This window comes from Pelodiscus sinensis, chromosome 1 (genome assembly GCF_049634645.1).
Source record: "Pelodiscus sinensis isolate JC-2024 chromosome 1, ASM4963464v1, whole genome shotgun sequence".
In the NCBI taxonomy this organism is placed as follows: Eukaryota; Metazoa; Chordata; order Testudines; family Trionychidae; genus Pelodiscus; species Pelodiscus sinensis.
The window spans coordinates 60,685,956-60,706,281 of record NC_134711.1 but is presented as its reverse complement, the minus strand read 5'-3'; the positions used below and the strand labels follow the sequence as shown (position 1 = coordinate 60,706,281).

Genomic DNA, 20,326 nt, shown 5'->3' with positions numbered 1-20,326 from the left:
TGCCTGGCAATGCCTCCATGCCAAGACTGGTTGGAGGGTGGGGAACATGCTGTTGCTTCTAGGAGCTGCTTGAGGAGGTAAGCACTGGCCGGAGCCTACACTCCTTTTGCACCCTCCGCCTTCGTATGTCCCAACTATCTGCCCCACCTGTGATCCCCCTCCCACTCTCTGGTCCCAACCCAGAACACCCTCCTGCACCCCAAACACCTCACTCCTAACCCACACCCCCAACCTGGGTCCTCACCTGTCCCCACACTCCAACCCTCTGTCCCACCCTGAAGTACACTCCTGCACCATAAACCTCTCATGCTCAGTCTCACCTCAGAGCCAGCACCCCCAGCCAGAGCCCATATATCTCCCCTGCCCGTAACTCCTTGCCCCAGCCCAGAGCTCCTCCCCTTCCCTGAACCTCTTGGTTCTAGCCTAGAGTCCCCTCCTGAACCCCAAACCCCTCAGCCTCGGTGCCACCCCAACCCGAGCCCTCACCCGCAAAACCAATTTTGTGAGCATTCATGGTCCTCCATACAATTTTCATATTGGAAACAGCCCTCGAGCCAAAAAGTTTGCCCACCCTTGCCTTAAGGTGATGGATTTAAATGCTAAAACATGACTTACATTTGAATAAGTGCAGAATAAACCACTTAACTGGAAAACTAGTCTTCTTAAAGGCTAAATTATGGTATTTCCTTGCTAAATAAACCCTACATACTGTTTCCTTTTAGGGTTCAAATGTGGGGGGACAAGAGTGGAGTCAAGTCAAAGGAGAAGCACCAAAAGATCCACCTGGGAAAGTAAATATACACATAAATGAGATTATGAAACTTGTATGTTACATTTACAATGTGATGGTAAAGGGGCTTGAAGTGCATCTCCCATTAGTGATCACTCACTAGTAATGCACTGGGAATCTGATCAGATCAGGCTCCTTATTAGAATATTTTTGCATTGCAATTAGACACCCATGCCTGGCCCATGCCAGCTAACTCGTGATTGCAGGGCTTGGGCTAAGAGGCTGTTTAATTATAGTGTAGACATTTTGGGCTTGGGCTGTAGTTCCAGCTTTGGGATTCTCCCACCCACCGGGTCCTAGAGCACAGGCTCCTCCCCAAACCCAAAAGTCTATATCACATTTTAAACAACCCCATAGCACAAGCTTCTTAGCCCGAGTTAGCTAGTATGGGCCAACTGTGGGTTTTAATTGCACTGTAGACATACCCTAAAATTTCATTGTGAACTTCCACTATGCAATGTCTTTATTCGCTCAAGGCTCTAGTTTCTCAGGCGAGAGGGTGCAGCACTTTGTATTAATTGCATAAGGACATAGCTCAGGACGAGTCTGCATTGACACTGGGCTTGGAGGCTTAACTTATTTATTAGTATAAATATTCTCACACTAACACTAAGTTACTTTTCTTTGGGAAGTCATGGCTCTATAGTAAACTAACAACTGCTTATTTGCATATATCCCTAGTCCATACCTTCATCTTCAGATAAAGCTGGTGATGGTCACTTCTCATTTTGCACCTTGAAGCACATGGCCAAAGTGAGGAATGTTAGTGAGAAAACTACTTTTCTTAGTGTTATAGCTCAGGGGTGAGGAACTTAACGCCCATCCTCCATGGGGTAGCTGGAGCATGCTAGCCTGGGCTCTCCAAGCTGTAGTATGCAAGGGGATTGTGGGGAATGTCTTTCTTCTTCCCAGTTGACCCACAGAAAAATCAGTCGGGGCCACATCACTGAGGGTTTTTTTTATTGCTTCTCACTTGTGTGCAGCCCCTGACTGATTTTTCTGTGGGTCAATAGTCCCCCGACCTAAAAAAAGGTTCCCTATCCCACTATAGCTGTACCTTTCTTCCTTCCTATTCCATCCACATTGTTACAAGACATATAAAGAATAAATCTTGCCCAACAAATTTGGACTTTTTTTATTTAGTGCAAAAGAGGAAAAGGTATCTACAAGTCTATCACATGGCCTGATGTTGTCTAATCTTAATGAACATCTCGACTGAAATTATCTGAAAGCAGGAGTAAAAAAACAAATTAATTTACAGATTATATTAAATTAGGAGGAGTTATGAGTACTAATCAGCACAAAGAAATGATACAAAGTAATTTAGAAATATTAGAATTGTGGGCACAAACCAAAATATCCCCTAGAAAATATAGCTGGAGAAAACTAATCCAGTAAACAGATAACAGAGGGAAGATTAAATAAATAGAAAACAGTAACACTGAAAGAGGATTGTATTTCTCTGTCCCCTCTGATATTGCAGAGTCTTAAAATGATATATTTTTACTAACAAACTATGTATATTTGGCTGAACATTAGATATAGAAGTTACTCAATGAACATTAAAAGCATCCAGATCTGTAAGGCTGAATTTTCTAAATCAGACACATAAGTGTACCAGTAAAGATTGCACATTGACATATTTCATATGCAAAACATGTATTTGCAATAAGATTGTAAAGTTGTTAAAGAACGGCCACTGTTTTTGACTTGTCTATAATCTGCTGAAGTACCACTTACCTCTATAGCACTGCATAATAGTCTATATTTTACACTGCATCTGTTTGTCTGTAATATCTGTCTGCACATCCCCAGTGGACACACTGCAGGATAGCTCTCCCTATGCGCTCGCTGTCCCCAGTGGCCACACTCGTACTATGGGCAGCGAGACCACAGGGGAGAGCTAGAGTGCAGAGGATACACTGGGGACAGCCGTACCACCAAGGGAGCGGCCAGCAGGGTTGGGGATCTGCTGTCTTGCCTATGAGCACACCAGGTAAGTAGTCTCCTGCCCCTAACCCTTTTCTTCCCCCCCCCCCCCCCCACCTCAGCCTATGGCCGCAGCACTGGGGAGGAGGGAGAGAACAAGTTTCTGGTGAGCTGGGGGGCGGGGGGAAATGGAGGGCAGAAAGAACAAATGCATTGACGAGCTTAGGAGGGAGAGAACAGGCCTCTGGCAGGATGGGGGAAAACCTGGGGTGGGGGAGGAGGGAGAGGGGAAAAACACACCCCTGGTGGGCAGGGAGGCCCCCAACCCTGAGCCCCCTTCAGCCCCTCCAAACCCTCACTCTCGCACTCTTCCCGCCCCCAGCATCTTGCACACACACCCCACGTCCCCAAGTCCCTGCCATGAAAGACCCAGGCAATGCCGGTAAGTCTGCTTGTAATTAATAGGTAATAAGTACTACAACACGACAATGGAAATTGTATATGCATCTCAATACTAGGTAAGAGAAATAAGTGTACCATAGCCTATAACTTTTTAAAATTATTCACTATACAAAGAAACTAGAGTAGAACCTCAGCATTATGAGCACCAAAGTTATGAACTGACTGGTCAACTACACCACTCATTCGGAACAGGACATATGCAATAAGGCAGCAGTAGACACCAACAAATTTTTTAAAAAGAGAGCGCACATTTTGATATTCAAAAGGAATAAATCTGATAATGCCACATGTAAAAAGATACATCAGGGCATAATTCGGCATCTCCTCCTGATTCAGAGGCCCTGTAGCTCATCCTGCCCCAAGCTGCTGAGAGAAAGGGAGAGGAGTACTATATGAAGTTATTTTGTTTAAAAAAAATCAACTGTAAAAACATTTTGGATGCTTCAAATTTGCTGTCTGTTGATGTGAAATTTCTCTATCATATTAATTTTTTGCTTGGATGTTGGAGAAATCTGAACTGATAGTTTTACTTTCAATGTTTTTTCAACCTCAGGTGTGTTTATCTGTTTTGTAGGACCCAGGCACATTTTATCAGAGAATACTGTTTATAAAAACATTGTGTTGATTTTAGTGTTTATTCTTTTTGTTTGGGTACAACATTCTTTAATATTTCTCCATGAACTATCTTTCTAGGGACACCACAAGCAGCAGATGCAGAATAATATATACAGCATTTCTGACAGCAATATATACGTTTAATACAAAAGCAGTAACATATATATAAATTAATGCAGAAAACTAAGTCTTATTCCAATAAAACTATTAAATGTAGTGGGTGGCAAGAGAGAAAATACATTAAAGTTTATTGTTTTGTATGCCTGGACCTCGGAATCCTCCTCCATCCTCCTCGCAAATCATAGACAATGTTACATTTCAGTGGCACTGAGAATGAGAAAACTGCATAATTATGGTTACATATAAATGACCTGACTAAACTAAAACTTTCAGTAATATTGTTACCCTTCTTAATAGGTTTGTGGATGTACAGAAAACGTATTATTTAACACAAAAAGCAGCATGTGTAAAGTTTAAACTTATCTTCTGTGTGTGCTATTTGGACACTATTATTCTTTAGTACTTACTGTACACTTCAATAGGAAAGGAATACTAGAGCTGAAATTCTGGCCTCAATACAGTCATTGGTAATTTTGGTGTTAACTTTAATAGAGACTGGATTTCACCCTGGATGTTTAAGTGGTGTGGATTCTTTCACAGAGAAGGAAGCCAATGTACATTTAGTCACGTTACTTGCATAACAGCATTTCCCTGGTAAATCTCAGATGGTCCAGATTCACAAATACATCACTTGAATTAAAACACTGCATTTTTCAACTATAATGGTGAGCAAAGAGACCTTCCCATACAAGTTTAAATTTAGTTTTCAGGCTGAAAGACCTTCAACACTGAACTGTCTCACCATTTCATGTCAACTTAATGCTTAGCAAAAGTACTAGTGGTTTGTAGAATGAACTCTAACATGAACAGACCAAGTGCAGCAGCTTAAGCAACAAAAGTGTCTATGCCTTTGCAAACTGCCCAACCAAACACCCCTTGACCATGACCTTAGGGGTCCACCTCTATGGGTCAGGGCAGCCCTTGGCCTGTAAAGCTAAAATTTATATTTATTGTTGAATGGGGTGTTCATTTGAGACACATGGATTCTTTTCCACTAGTAACTGGATTGAGACAACTCATTTATTTGACATAAAGTACTACATCCATGGTCCCCAACACGGTGCCCGCGGGCACCATGGCGCCCGCGGGGGCATTTCAATGCGCCCGCCAGGTGCTCAGGGCTGGCCTGGCCCCGGGCACATGGCGCACGGGCGCTTGCGGGGGAAGCGCGCTTGGCGGGGGGAGCGCCGGGCGCGCGGCACTCGGCGGGGCGGGGGCGGGCACCGGCCCCGGGCACGCGGCAGGGGGGGGAGCGCCGGGCGCACGGCACTCGGCGGGAGGGGGGGGAGCACTGGGCGCGTGGCACTCGGCGGGGGGGGGGGGAACGCCGGCCCCAGGCGGGCAGCACTCGGCGGGGGTGGGGGAGCGCCGGCCCCGGGCGCACGGCACTCGGCGGGAGGGGGGGAGCACCGGGCGCGCGGCACTCGGTGGTGGGGAGTGCTGCCCCCGGGCGCGCGGCTATGGGGGGGCCCCGCCCCCGGGCGCGCGGCTGCGGGGGGCCCGCCCCCGGGCATGTGGCAAGGGGGGGCCCACCCCCGGGCGCGCTAGTGTCCCCGCCCCCTGGCGCCCGGCAGGCAAACGACCACGCCCCCTGGCGCCCGACAACCTCAAAAGGTTGGGGACCACTGTACTACATAGTCTTCAGATGAAATGACATTCACTCACTGTTGAGCTGGGCTGGATTTCAAGTGGTAACCAGAAATTGAAGACTGTATCTCATTACAAAACCCAAGCCCTCTTCTAATTTGCTTTCCATTTTATAAGACGGGCTAGTTTTACATAGTGGGTCATGGTCCTCAAAAATTTTCTCCTTACCTAGCACTCCAACATTTTAGTACTAAATGAATGGATGTTAGAATTTAAAAGAACTGATTGATCTTTGATTCAGAAGTCCCCGACTAGGCGCATAAGTACGCATATGTAAGAGACACACAGAATTATCCCTAGCTGCATGAAAAGGAAAAGTACACATTATAAAAATGAAATTAATAAAATTTAATTATAAAGAGGTAATAATATCCTGCAACTAAGCAATCCACCAATACACTACATGTACCCCCAAATAATTTTTACAGTTGTGTCCATATGGACTTTGCACAGGATGCCAAAAAGCAAAGAATACTATACAGGAATAGTTTTCTTAATAAAATAAACATTCCTTCATCTTTAGTTTCTCTTCTTTAGCACAGAAAAAATAAATTGTTGAACAGCAGCAGACTTACCAGCAGACTTCCAGAGAAGCTTGAATTTCCTTCTTCTTGAGCTGCTTAGTGATTTTGGGAACCAATAAAAAAGACATGCTATCCTTCTGATGGTTTTGCTAAAATCATTTCGTATTGCCATAGCTAAAAGTATTCTGTAGTTATATCGCTAACAAGAGAATTATGTACACAGGATGGAAAAGAAAAGACCATGAATACCCACACATAGTATATTAGAAGTTAACTGAGACTCAGCCAGTATGTCTCGAACCACCTGTCAGTCCTAAATCCCCTCCCTCTCAGTCATTCAGTTGGAAGTCCTTTAGACCTCCCTCTTTAGAACAAGAAGCAGCTATATTAATAGATTCTTTCGCTAAAAAAAGATTAATGCCTCATAGCTGATGAAGAATTTTAACTTAGTGCTGTCTTTTCAATAATTTTTAAAAAAGTATTTCATAGAAAGGCTTTTTAAAATCCCTTGTTACCCTCTAACTGCCTTTTCTATCTCACAAACTGAAACTAATGTCAAACAACTGTATGATAATTGTCCTTGCAAGAGCTTTTGTGAGACAAAAGGATTTTCCTCTAAACGGTGCCATATGGAGGGTTTCTTGTAAAATTATTGTATGAAGCTTCTCTGTATTAAAAAAAGAGCAATTTCTATATATGAAAAATAGTTTTTTAAAAACTTTAACAGTATAAAGACACTATAAGAAAGTGTCAAAGTAATATTAGTGTTTACTACTGTGTAATTTTCTGAAGTTTGTATGTGGCATCACATTACTATGTGCTTTCAAACAAGACATTAATTTAAATATACTGATATATTCATCCATGCACTAATATACTAGACAGCATGTGTTCTTGCATGTATTTTTAAACGGTATGAACATTTATCATTTCCAAACTTTGATATGTTTCCATCCAATTATGTCACATCTTTCAATTTAGCTCCTTATATCCTATTTGACTTTCTTCTGCTAAGCCCAAATGTTACATCATATTGTAAATCAACACTAACTAAATTATTGAGCACAGATCCTTTCAGATGAAATTTTAAAATGAATTAAGCAAGAGATTTATAAACACAAGTTATGTTCACAAAACTTCAGTAAACAGAGCTCATGTTGTACTTCTATAAGCTAAAATATGTAAAGTATTTAACCCCATTTTATACAGCAAGCATTTTTAACATACTGCTCTTTCTGAGACACAAACTAGATAGACTGCATTTCCTTTGGTCAATATGACACTGAGAAAAAACTAAACATTACCATTTATACCAGATCTGTCACAATTCTCCAGTCAGTGTCAATTAAAGTGTAGGAGCCAGAATTCCAGCTGAAAGAGCTGTCTATTGTTCTAGTTACACACATGTATGCCAGCAGGCATCTAGTAACAAAGTGACAGGTTTAGCACAAATGGCCCACCAATTCAGAAAATGCAAGTACCAGAGTTGGAGACCCATTAGATAACTTGTTTCTCCCATCAGATAAAATTATTTGGAGTTACAAAACAGGATTTACCAATAACTGGATAAATGAATAATCATGTCACTGAAAACTAAAATTCATATGAAAATCAGATCACTGAAAGAAATACTTATTCATTCAGACAGCATATAAATAAAACTATTAGTTTTACATCTTGATAAAGAGTTCACTCAGAAATCAATAATACTTGAATGTAAGGGCTTTCGTGTTAGCAAGAAGTGCAGCAGATAGGGATATTTGTTCATCTAAACAAATGAAAACAATATTTTTTTTGTTAGTACTAGTGTTTTATAAGTCATTTTTAAAATTCAGTGTAAAAACATCTCTCAATAAAGTGGTGAAAAGGCTTCGCTGATAAGAACAACAACTGAGAATTTTACAATAATCAATATCCAATAGTGTCCAGTCTGTCAGATAGCAATTATAATTGCTAAATAAATCTTAATTTTGATTCTTATTGTTCTGTAGTAACCCTAAACAATGTAACATAAAAGGAGGTTACTTCCCTGTGCCTACAGGTTCTTCAAGATTTACAGTTTCTATTTGAATCCCACCCCATATTTGTGAGACTTAAGATTTGTAGCAAGTAATATCTGTTGGTCTTTACCTGTACAATTGCCCACCTTGTGCTCTGAAGAGAAGGCATAAATAACAATGTGGGTAGACATTTCTCCATTCTTCCTTCTTCCATGAATCACACAAGATACAAATCACAGGGGAAGGAGGATGAGTATCAGAATACAGATAGGGACCACACATCACAGAAAACCTCTGGGTAAATAATCTCTCATTTTTCTTGGAATCCTGGACTAAGATATCTTGCTTCAGAAAGGTACAGATGGAGCTCCGGAAAGCTGCCTTACAAGTGTCCAACATCGGTGCTTCTCAAAGAGATGCAGTTGAGGTTTTTTGTGCTCTTTTAAAGTGGGCCAGTGGTTCCTAACCACTAGTCTACGAACCTCTGCCTGGCGGGCCATGGCTCTCTGCCAGGCCACGCCCACAGCTCCTAATGAGCCCCATCAGCAGGGTGAGTGGCATGTTGGGCAGCTAGGTGTGCTGAGGCTGGAGCTGGGTCGCAGTGAAGCTGTCCCTACTGGGGCAGCCTCACCATGGCCCTGGTTCCAGCTCCAGTGGCCACTAAGCGGCCCAGCTGGCAGGGCCGCATGATAGGTGGCTGTGGTGCTTGGTGGCTGGGCTGCTGGGGCCAAGCATCGCACAATGTGCAGAGGGCAGCTGCTCCAGCCACTGGGGCCAAGTGCCGCGTGCCACATGGAGGCCGACTGCACAGTCCACCAGGGCCAAGTGCTGCATGGTGCTCAGAGGGTGGCTGCTCACGCCGCCAGAGCCAAGCACTGCACAGTGTGCAGAGGGCGGCTGTTCCAGCTGCCAGGGCCAAGCATGGCATAGCATGCCATAGAAATTTAAAAAGGGAAAGCAATATAAGTGCATTGGCACATCTCTCTGAAAATGTGTGAGTTTCTAGGAAAAGAATTATTATTATTATTTTTACTTTTTGGTCTCCATTTTGATTCCAAAGTGCTGAGAATGGGGCGATGCCAGGGTATGGGTGTGCCATCTGCCATTAGCAAATACATGTGGCTGCCCAAGGCTTGAAGTAAATTTAGTATGGGATAATTCTGTGACAAGAAGCTGACCAGGAATTGCTGAGCCAGCCCTCTGTCACTCCAGCTCCAATTAAGGGAGGTAAACTGGAGATGACTAGCCACTGTATGTTTTTATGCCTTTAGACTTCACATTATTTGGGGAAGGCATATTCCACTATTTGTTCGGCACAGCATTCCTACTGCATAACTCTGTATTCATTGATAAAACAATAGCAAAAATAAAATCTAAGCCAATATTTATTAAAAAATGAACTACTAAATGCATAGGAATTAGCGCACATTTTAAGGCCAATGAATGACATGCATTTTGTGTGTATAAATGCAATGTAAAATATGTGACTGCTTAAAATTAATTTCCTTGATGAATATGCAAATACACACATACATTAATTACCTTAATGAATATGCGAATGTTTCTGTGCCAGTCCACCATATGTTTTGAATGAGCTTGCTGGTCCGTGGCATAAAAAAGATTAGGAACCACGGAGCTTGTGTTTTCCTAATCACTTTTGTTTTTTGCACATAAAAGGCCAATGTCTGTGACATCAAAGCAGTGCAGTCTCTTTTCCTCACTGGAAGCATGAGATTTTGGGAAGAATAACTGTAAGTAATAAATTGGTACATATGATGTCAGCAATGAATGCTCCCAGTTCACTCACTTGTCTGGCAATCTGATAGCGACCAAGAAAGCCACCTTCATGGTCAGGTACAACACAGAGCACATGGCCAACGGTTTGAAGGGTGGTCTGGTAAGAACTGAAAGTACCAGATTTAGGTCCCATTGAAGTATAGATCTCACCAATGGTGGGAAGGTCCTAATAAGGATTGGAGAGTAGAAAGCACTGACCTAGAAGACCCACGACCTAGCAATACTAATACAAAGTCCTGATGTCTTGAGGATCAGGAGATAATCTAAAATATCAGGGATAGCTGCTGATTCTGGTGATAACTTTCTATTGTGTTCATGTAGACAAATGCCTCCATTTAGCTAGACAGAAGTTTCTGGTGAACAGTGTGGAGTGTCTTTCAACATGAACTGTTTTGATGCTACATTCAAGTGTACTTACATTACCTTTTAATAGTCAGCCCTGCGTGTAGCCAGAGCTCCCACTGTCAGCCCGACACACAGCTTACTTTTCCAAATTACCACAATTAATAACGGGCCACTATTATTTTTTTATGATTTTCCATGTCTTGTTCACAACTCAGCCACAATTATCTAACAATCATCCTGAAATTCAAGTAGTCCCTTACTCTTTCACTATCGAAAGCACAATTTCAACAGAAGAAGCCCAGAGAGCCCTGGGAAGCTGGTAGACCTTGTGCCAGCTCATGACAAGGCCCCTCCGTCTCAACCACTGATAAATTCATAGTTGGAACCAGCCTGGCTCATTATTTGCTTCAGCTACACCAGACTAACATGGCTACATTTCTATAACTATATTATTATTGTTAAAACAGGCATTAGTTACAAAAACGTGCTCAGTGTTTAGAGTTTAAGGAACACTTGTAAGTTGCTGCAGGCATTAATCTCACTTATAATATCTGTATTCCATGTTATATGGTATTATTTGAGTGTTTGCTTTGTCAGTCACCAGGAGAGAAACATTAAACGATTGTACCACCCAACAAAAAAAGGCCCATCAACACCAGATACACCATTATTGAGCAGAGGGCAAATAATGAGAGAGACATGGCTGTCCCTTCTCCATGAAGAGGAGGCCAACTGCAGGACTGTTTCTTTGCCGTAGAGACATCTGGACTGGAGCTCAGCTCTAGCACCTTGCACTGTGATGGGAGAGTCCCACAACATGGGCTCTAGCCGGAGCCAAGTCAACCCAGCAATGAAATTGCCCTGCAGCCCAAGACCCATGAGCCCGGAGGCTGGCACAGGCCAGCCACAGATGCCTAGTTGCTATACAGAGACATCCATAGAGCTAGCTTGTTACAGAGGCTTCTATTTATTACCTTTTGAAATTTAAAATTCTATTACCTTTGTAACCTATTTGTGTGTATATGTTGACCTTCTTTAACCTTATAAAGAACTGACTTTTTTTTTTAGTTAATAGATCTTTAGATGGTTTATTATACAATTGGCTACCAGTGTTGTAGCTATCTACCACAACAGCAAGCTTGCCTAGGTAACAAGATAGGTTGGAACATCAAGGGAACTTTCTGTGTCGCGATGGTTAAGTTGTTATAGTGCCTGAGGAGTTTACACTTAATTCTTGGTTGGTGAAATCTAAGTATAAAACTCACAGCTAATGTGGGGTGTGTGCCCTGCTTCTTCATAGTCTGTCCTGACAAGCCTCCCATCAGAAAACCCCAACAGCACTCTTCCCAGAGGCAGAAAACCCAAATTCCCTGGGAGAGGGCAGAATTGAACCTGTGCCCCACACATACTAAATGAGTGTTCTAACTGCTTTGCTAGGAGTTATAAAATGGGTGTCACCTCCTTCTCCTACAGGTGGGTTTTGAACAGGGCTTGATCTGATATGTACGTTCACAAGGTTGCTGCTGGGTTGGACCCACTGGATAAATTATGTGGCTGATTGCCTGTCTTTCCCTGGTTTGAGAATCATTCTGGGGTTTATGCTGGAGAAAGGCATCCAGACACTTAGAATGAGGTGGCAGTGTATGTGCCAAGAGGCAGCAACTTAAGTGCCTAGGGATTTCTACTTGGACAAACTTAAGAGCCAAGTGAGTTTATGTGCCTACAAAGTTCAGCAGTAGCTTTGTGGATTATATGGGGGGGGGGGGGGAATTTAGGACTCTAAGTCTGGTCTTAGATGCCTCAGTCTGGGTTTAGATGCCTACGCAGAGGCATTCTCAAGTTGCACTGAGGTTAATCAACAAGGCTATTGCAATTTTTTATGAGCCTGCTAAGAGCTGCGTTCCTTAAATCAAAATATTCTCTGACAGTGATGATAACTTTGTTTTAAAGGAGCGCATGTAAAGGCTAGATTTAAACCTTTCAGTCTGTCTAGAGTAAACCACCATCACCACGTTTTATGATTTCCTAAGAAGATACCAGGGACTGAATTGTGATTCAGAGTCACAGTGTGGTCCCTGGTTCCCCAATGTTCTGTGAGGAAGTAGTCTGTGCAAATTCTTATCTTGACACAGATTCCTAGCTCAGTCACGCAGGCTTGTTCAAGGGTGTGGAGCCCATGCTCTGGCCACTTCCCACTGCCTCTATGGGAAGTAAAACAGCAGTCTATCCACAACGGCTCTTCCCTCTGCAATGAATGTGACCTTCAATGTGGGTAATCTGTGACCCCTTATTCCCTGCACTAGTGAAAAGGCACAACCAACCCCTAGGAAAGGGTTTGAGAATTTAGCATAAATCAATGTAAGGAAAGGAAATCTTTTAAATTTAAAAACTGAAGCAATCATGGTTGCATAATAAAGAAAAATAGTGTATTGAGTGACTCAAGAACGTAGTCAACCCATAATAGTATGTAGTAGGGATGTATGGGAGTAGTCAACTACTCACATTCTACCCACCTCACCCCCAGGCAGCAAGAGGGGGGAAGCAGGAGCCTGTGCTGGGGGGACCAGCTTAAAAGCCAGTTTCCCCCCAGCACCCAAGTGCCGCCTACCCCCTCTCACTTCTGCCTATATCAGAGGCAGCTGGGAGGGGGGCAGGGGCTGCTGCAGTGAAGCAGCTCCTGTCTGCCAGGAGTCCTAATTCCCCACCGATATCCCCTGCTGACAGGCACTGCTGCTGCTGGCTGGGCACGCAGCCCACCTCAGTCCCATCTTGCACTAGGTGCAGGACCAAACACTGCTGCAGCTCTGTAATTTAAAATGCAGTAGGAGCTGGGAAGCAGGCTGCCTTTTAAATGGCAGAGCCACGTCGGGTTTAGTCCTGCACCCAATGTGAGCCAGGATTGAGCCGGGCTGCCTATCAACTAATCGAGTAGTAAATAAAAATTCTATCACTACTTGATTTGTTAAATATCTGCTTCCTAGCATCCCTAATGTATAGTAGGGGTGTAAATGGTTAACATCACCCTTACTGGGTGATGCTGACCGGTTACCGTTAACCAGTGGGTTGCTCTAGCCCTGCAGGGCTTGTCCCAGGTAGGAGGCCCTCTAGCCCAGCTGGAGCAACTCCCACCCGCGGTTGACACAGCCAGTGCACCACGGGCAGAGGCGCTCCAGCCCAGCCGGAGCAGCCCCTGCCCATGGCAGGTGAGCCACTCTAGCCCAGCTGCTGCCCTCCTCCTGCTTCTCTTTAATCAGTTCAATAGTCACATGTAACTTTCAACCTCTTAACTAATTAACTGGGATTTTACATCCCTAGTGTGGAGACCCATGGGCAATTCGATCATCACCAGATCAGAGGAAGGAGGATTATTTCTACAGTCTCCTCTGGCAGATTGACAGACAGCTGAAGACAGACTACATCAGACTTTCCTTTCTGAAAGCATCCCTTCATCATTAACACCGGTGGTAGCAAAAGTGGGAGAACTAGTGTGGAGGTACTGCCAGTGTCCTACAACATTTTAACCACTTAGACTAGCTCTAAGCAAGGTAGACAACATGATGGTCAAAGCATCAATGGCAAGTTTACACTATCACGTCCACAGATGAGAACACTTATGGAGCTGCACCAGTGGTGGCAAAAGAGGGACATATGCAGGGTAGAATATAACAGGGGTGGTCAAAACATGGCCTACAAGTCACATGTGGCTCTTTTACCATTAAAGTGTGGCTCACAGAACTCACAACATCCTCCTCATTTTCCACTTACCAGTCTGCAGGGGCAGGGTTCGGGACCTCTGCCGGGAGGTAGGGTAAGGGATTCTTCCCAGCAGGGAGGACAGTCTCAGGGCTTCAGTTCCATTGGGCAAATTTGTTTGGGCCTGAGGCTTCATCAGGAGTGGGGCTGAAGCCCCGAATCCTGGCAGGTGTTCTCCAACTCTCAAACTTCTGAAGATTGTTGTTAGTGGCTTGGAGGGTCAAAAAGTGTGGCCACCCCTAGTATATACATACACAGACCTTGGGACTCAGTGCTGATGAAGGCACACCAAAGCATGGGTGCTGAGAGTTACCAAAAAGGAATGTCTAGAATCAACGCTTGTTATTTGACTTACTGAAGATATTTTGCTGGGGGCATAGATGATGCATAGGGGAGGGACATGAGGGGCATGTGCTCCCCCATACACCATGTGTAGGAGGAGCCAGGGGCCAGTCAGCAACCAGCTGGGACACTAACAGTGGGGGGAGGGGTCCTCCCCTTCCCTTCTCCCCCACTCACCAGCGGCAGTGGGGAAAGTGGAGCAAGGAGGCCCCAGCCTGCTGTACTCCTCCAGCCACGTTGTTTGGGGGAGGGATGGGACTGGAAGAAAGTGGAGTGAGGCAGTTCCAGGAGCAAAGCCCCTTTCACAGCATGCATGTGCCTGCTGCTTCCACCCAGCACAGCATAGGCTGTAGAAGAGGCTGGAAATATTAGCAAGAGCCAGTAGGAGCATCCCTGCAAGCCTCTTTCTTACTGGTGCAATACACCAGGGTGCACGGATGTACTTTCACCTTTGCCTATGCCTTGTCAAGCCTGTGCATTTGCTATGAGATCACATTAATAGGCATGATATAAAACAAATACTCAAATAAAGTCAGTAAAAACTAAAAATTCCTGCATATGTGCTCAGCTCAGCAAATTCCACCACAGCTGGTTCAGATTTCTACCTCAACTGTTCACCCACTCCCAACTAGGGATGTAAGCAGCTAGTCAAATAACCGATAAACAGGAACTTATCGGTTAGCACTACTGACTAGTTGCATCCCCTCCTCGGCTGCGGCTCTGCAATGTTAAGGGTCAGGAGATCTGGGATGTCTTCATGCACTGGCTCCCCTGTCCCTTACAATGCAGAGCAGCAGCGGAGAAAAGTTATGCTGTGACCCAGCGTGAGTCAGACTGAGCACTGTAACTGCCTACCCTCATTGAATAATCGAGTAGTTGATTGGTTTTTTTAAATCTATTGACTACTTGGTTAGGAAAGTAACTGCATTTTAACATCCTTATTCCCAGCAGAAACCCTCTTCCAGCAAGTTGCTACGTTAAAAAAAAAAAAAAAGGACAAAGAAGTTTTCCCAGCAGCTACACACACATACAAACACAAAAAGGGATTAAAAATTAACCAGCAATCAGTAATCCATAACTCCCAGAATCTTGCTTTCATGTAAATGACTTTACAAATAGAAAACTACTGCATCTTCCTGCCTCTCAGTAATGCAAAGCAAGCTGTCATACAATGTAACAATTTATGCCTTTGTGACTAAATTAGCATAGCTCCACTAATGGGTATTTTTGTTTGTTTGAATTGTTTTATTTTTGTACTTTTACATAGGTCTTTAATCTCACACCTATCTCGTGTATTGGTCCCTATATTTACCATTGAAATACTGAGATCTCATTATTTATATACTAGAAATATAAATGTTATGTTGAAACAAAGGAAACAAGGACTAAGAAGAGGAGGGGAAAAATGGCAGAATATTTACATGAATTATAGTTACAAGTAAAAGACATAAACATACACTAAAACCAACTAAATTAACATTGCACCTGACAATCATCCTGGTGTACTGAGGTGCATTACTTGATGTATCTAAATCACTGAACACTGAGTACCCTGTAGCTATTCCATAGAATACAGAATACTACTGACTTCAGTTGGTGTTATGCAAGTAATAGAGCTTTTGGAATTAGGATGAAATCTATTGATAACAGATACAATATTACCTTTTGGGGGGGGGTCCAAAACTGGACAGAAAGCATGTAACAGAAAAGAAGGGCTTAAGCAACTTTGATCCCTTTTATGAACCTATGGAACCGTCTCCATGCACTACCTCTCTTTTAATCCATGGAAATTCTAAAATACCTTACAATGTCAGCTACCACAGTGCCACACAAATGCCTGTTCTTTCAGCTGATGTTGTAAAGAAGAAGCGGAAAGCATTATCTCCCACAAATGTAAATAAACTTGTTTATCTTAGTGATTGGCTGAGCAAAGACAGCATGGACTTGTAGGCTTTAAATTGTTTTACTGTTGAGTGCAGTTAATTTTTTGGATGCAATTCTACAATTGTAAGTTCAACTTTCCTGATAAAGAGATTGCACTACAGTTTTGTATTATATTAATTAAAATACTATTTCTTTTTTCCCTTTTTACATTGCAATAAATTGTAATAAAACAATATAAAGTGAAGTATCAGAGGGGTAGCTGTGTTAGTCTGAATCTGCAAAAGCGGTGAGGAGTCCTGTGGCACCTTATAAACTAACGGAAGTGTTTGAGCATAAGCTTTCGTGGGCAAAGACCCACTTTGTCAGATGCATGTAGTGTAAATTTCCAGAGGCAGGTATAAATATGCAGGCCAGAATCAGGCTGGAGATCACGAGGTGGATCCAATCAGGGAGGATGAGGCCCACTTCTAGTAGTTGATCTGGAGGTGTGAATTCCAAGAGAGGAGAAGCTGCTTTTGTAGTTAGCTAGCCATTCACAGTCTTTGTTTAATCCTGAGTTGATTGTGTCAAACTGGAAAATGAACTGTAGCTCAGCAGTTTCTCTTTGAAGTCTGGTCCTGAAGTTTTTTTTGCTGCAGGATGGCTACCTATAGATCTGCAATTGTGTGTCCAGGGAGATTGAAGTGTTCCCCTACAGGTTTTTGTATGTTGCCATTCCTAATATCTGATTTGTGTCCATTGATTCTTTTACGGAGGGACTGTCCAGTTTGGCCGATGTATACAGCAGTGGGGCATTGTTGACACATGATGGCATATATTACGTTAGTGGATGTACAGAAGAATGAACCAGTGACAGTATGGCTGATCTGATTAGGTCCTATGATGGTGTTGCTGGTGTATATATTTGGGCAGAGTTGGCACTGAGGTTTGTTGCATGGATTGGTTCCTGGGTTAGAGTTATTATGGTGCGGTGTATAGTTGCTGAGGAGAATATGCTTCAGGTTGGCTGGTTGTCTGTGGGCAAGGACTGGCCTGCCTCCCAAGGCCTATGAAAGTGAGGGATCATTGTCCAGGATGGGTTGTAGATCACTAATGATGTGTTGGAGAGGTTTTAGCTGAGGACTGTAGGTAACGGGCAGCGGTGTTCTGTTGATTTCTTTCTTGGGCTTGTCCCGTAGCAGGAGGCTTCTGGGTACATGTCTGGCTCTGTCAATCTGTCTCCTCACTTCCTCGTGCAGGTATTGTAGTTTACAGATGCTTGTTGAAGATCTAGTAGGTGTAGGTCTGAGGGGTTGGAGCATATGCGGTTGTACCTCAGTGCTTGGCTGTAAACAATAGATTGTGTGGTGTGTCAGAGATGGAATCTGGAGGCATGCAGATAAGCATAGCAGTTGGTAGGCTTTTGGTATAGGGTGGTGTTTGTGTGACTGTCACTTATTTGCACCGTGGTGTCCAGGAAATGGACCTCCCGTGTAGACTGGTCCATGCTGTGGTTGATGGTGGGGTGGAAGCTGTTGAAATCATGGTGAAATTCTTCCAGAGTCTCCTTCCCATGGGTCCAGATGATGAAGATGTCATCAATGTAGTGTAGGTAGAGAAGGGGCGTGAGTGGACAAGAGCTGAGGAAGCATTGTTCCAGGTCAGCCATAAAAATGTTGGTGTATTGTGGGGCCATGCGGGTGCCAGTGAGAGTGCCAATGCCCGAGATGATGGGGCATCCGGGATTTCCAGGTTTGTGGATCTTGGGTAATAGATAGAACAACCCTGGTTGGGGCTCTAAGGGTGAGTCGATTTGTTCCTGTGCTTGTGCAGGGAGTGTCCTGAGCAGATGGTGCAGTTTCTTAGTGTATTCCTTAGTGGGATCTGAGAAAAAAAGCCTGTAGAATTTGGTATTGGAGAGTTGTCTGGTAGCCTCCTTTAGGTAGTCAGGCCTGTTCATGATGACAACAGCACCTCCTTTATAAGTGAGCACTGTACTCTTTGTATTCTGTATTGTAATTGGAATCAATAGATTTGAAAATGTAGACAACACCAAATAAAAGGTATTCTATTATTGGTTAACAGTGTGATTAATCACGATTTTAAATCAAGTGATTAATCACTATTAATTTTTATTAATATTTGAATCTTGTCTGCCCTGTTTATTTTATATTCTTTGCTGCTTGGAATGTGCAGATGTCAAGACAGAAGAATGATAATGCTGAAATGAAAATTAGAGAGGGTATGTGTACATTGACGTGATTAAATATCGTGATGGTAATGGGCTAATTTTTGGAAATGGCATTGTCTTCACATTGCAACCTTAACATTCTTTATGATAATTTGTTGTAGATGTATTGCGCATATACGTGTGAGTAAAAATTAAATATTAACTAAACATGAAAATCTGTTAATGGATTAAGAGAGAGGTTTATAATGGAAATAATAAATTAATCTTAATTTTAGTCAGCTATGAGGTTCTGTTGTCATAGTAATAATAATTCATAACAAGTGACTGGTCTTTGATTTACTAGTCAGCAAGAAAGGTCACTCTTGTAAGCAGTTCTGTTCTAGAATACAGATAAAAATAAATATAAAGGCTAGGACTGGAAAAGGGGCATTGAGTAGTCTTACAATATGATTTGACACATGGTGTTGGATTCAGTGTATGATAGATCACTTTGCCTGCAGGCTTTAGTTTACTAGGAGTCAAAATGAGTAGATTTCTGTTTGGGAGCTTGGATAGAACTACGTACAAAGGAAATAGGGTAGAGCAGGGGTGGGCAAAAGGGTCTCTGTGGGCCGGATCCAGCCTTCCAAGTGGATGGATCTAGGTCAGAGAGGCCCTGCTGCTCCCCCGCCCCCAGGCCAATTAGGGCCTGGGGGTGGGAGAGCGCCCAAAGCCTTCTCTGTTCTGCCCCTGCCCTGTGAACAGCATATGGCGCTTTCCCCCGCTCCCAGGCCCTAATTGCCCTGAGGGCAGGGGAGCGTGCGAAGCCTCCTCCCATCCTGCCAGGAGCACGTGGCGCTTTGAAACGCTGTGTGCTGCTCGCAGGGCAGGGGGGAGAACAGAGGAAGCTTCGCGCATTCCCCCGCCCCCAGGCCAATCAGGGCCTGGGATTGGGGAAGCTGCATGAAGCTTCCTTCGCTCTACCCTGACGCTGCAAGAAGCCTGCGGCATTTCAAAGTGTGATTTGCTCCTCGCAGAGCGGGAGAAGGCTTCCCGTACTCCCTTGGCCCCAGGCCCTGATTGGCCTGGGGGTGGAGGAGTGTGCCAAACCTCTTCCAGGTCACGGGTGCCTAGTGGGACACGGGCAAAGGGGCTCCCCCATGCCCAGACAAATCATGGTCTGGGGGGTAGGTAGCCCCGCCCCTTCTGGGATAGCCTGGAGCTTCTTCAAAAAATTTTGATGTGGCCTCCGGGCAAAAATTATTGCCCACTCCTGGGGTAGAAACAGAAAACAAAATATGGTGTTAACCATGAAGTTAGGATTGCCAGGTGTCCGGTATTCAACCAGACAGTCTGGTTTTTGGGCCTTCTGTCCGGTAAAAAAAATTAAGAAAATATCAGACATGTGCAATGTCCGGTATTTTCTGGTTTTCCAGCTGGGTGCCAGACGGAAGCCTGGCGGGGGCGAGGGGAGTGGCTGGGAGGCAGGGTGCGATTGGTGCTGGGAACCTCTGGTTGCGTCTGACGTAGGAGTGACACCTTGGGAGAAGAGGAGAAGCCCTGTCTGTGCTCCTGAGTTCTGTTCAAGCGTGTTGTGGAGCCAGACTCGCTCATGCTTCGCCAGGACGGTGCGTAGGATAGGCAGCACCCTGGGATCTGCATGTGCCTGGGTCAGTCTCACTCCCCGCCGGCCTATTCTCTCCCCCCCACTCCCTCCCCTGACCAGCCCTGTTCCCCCGACCCCTTCCGAGCCAGCCCTGCTTCCTGCCAGCCAGTTTTCCTCCTCCCGATCTGCCCCGACACCCCGCCCCGATTTCCCCTGGCCATCCACACTGTCCCCAAACCCGCCACACCAGCCATGCTTCCCGCTGGCCACACCCCCCAATCTCCCCTGGCCAGCCCCGCTGCTCCCCAAGCCTCCCCCCAACCAGCCCTGCTTCCTGTCTCCCCACCCCCGGTCAGCCCCCCA

The 20,326-nt window shown here is 44.3% G+C and overlaps 1 protein-coding gene across 2 annotated transcripts in view; it reads right to left on the bottom strand.

The window, feature by feature from the left end:
• Positions 1 to 20,326, bottom strand: part of RASSF3 (Ras association domain family member 3) — a 140,113-nt gene that overhangs the window by 113,152 nt on the left and 6,635 nt on the right. The window contains exon 1 of one of the 2 annotated variants that reach the window (XM_006130205.3): positions 6,139 to 6,281. The exons of the other annotated variant lie outside the window; for it this stretch is intronic. Coding sequence (XP_006130267.2) covers positions 6,139 to 6,259 — 121 coding nt within the window. The 5' untranslated portion in view covers positions 6,260 to 6,281. Of the gene's footprint in view, positions 1 to 6,138; positions 6,282 to 20,326 lie in introns of those variants that run through there. 2 annotated transcript variants of the gene reach the window in all.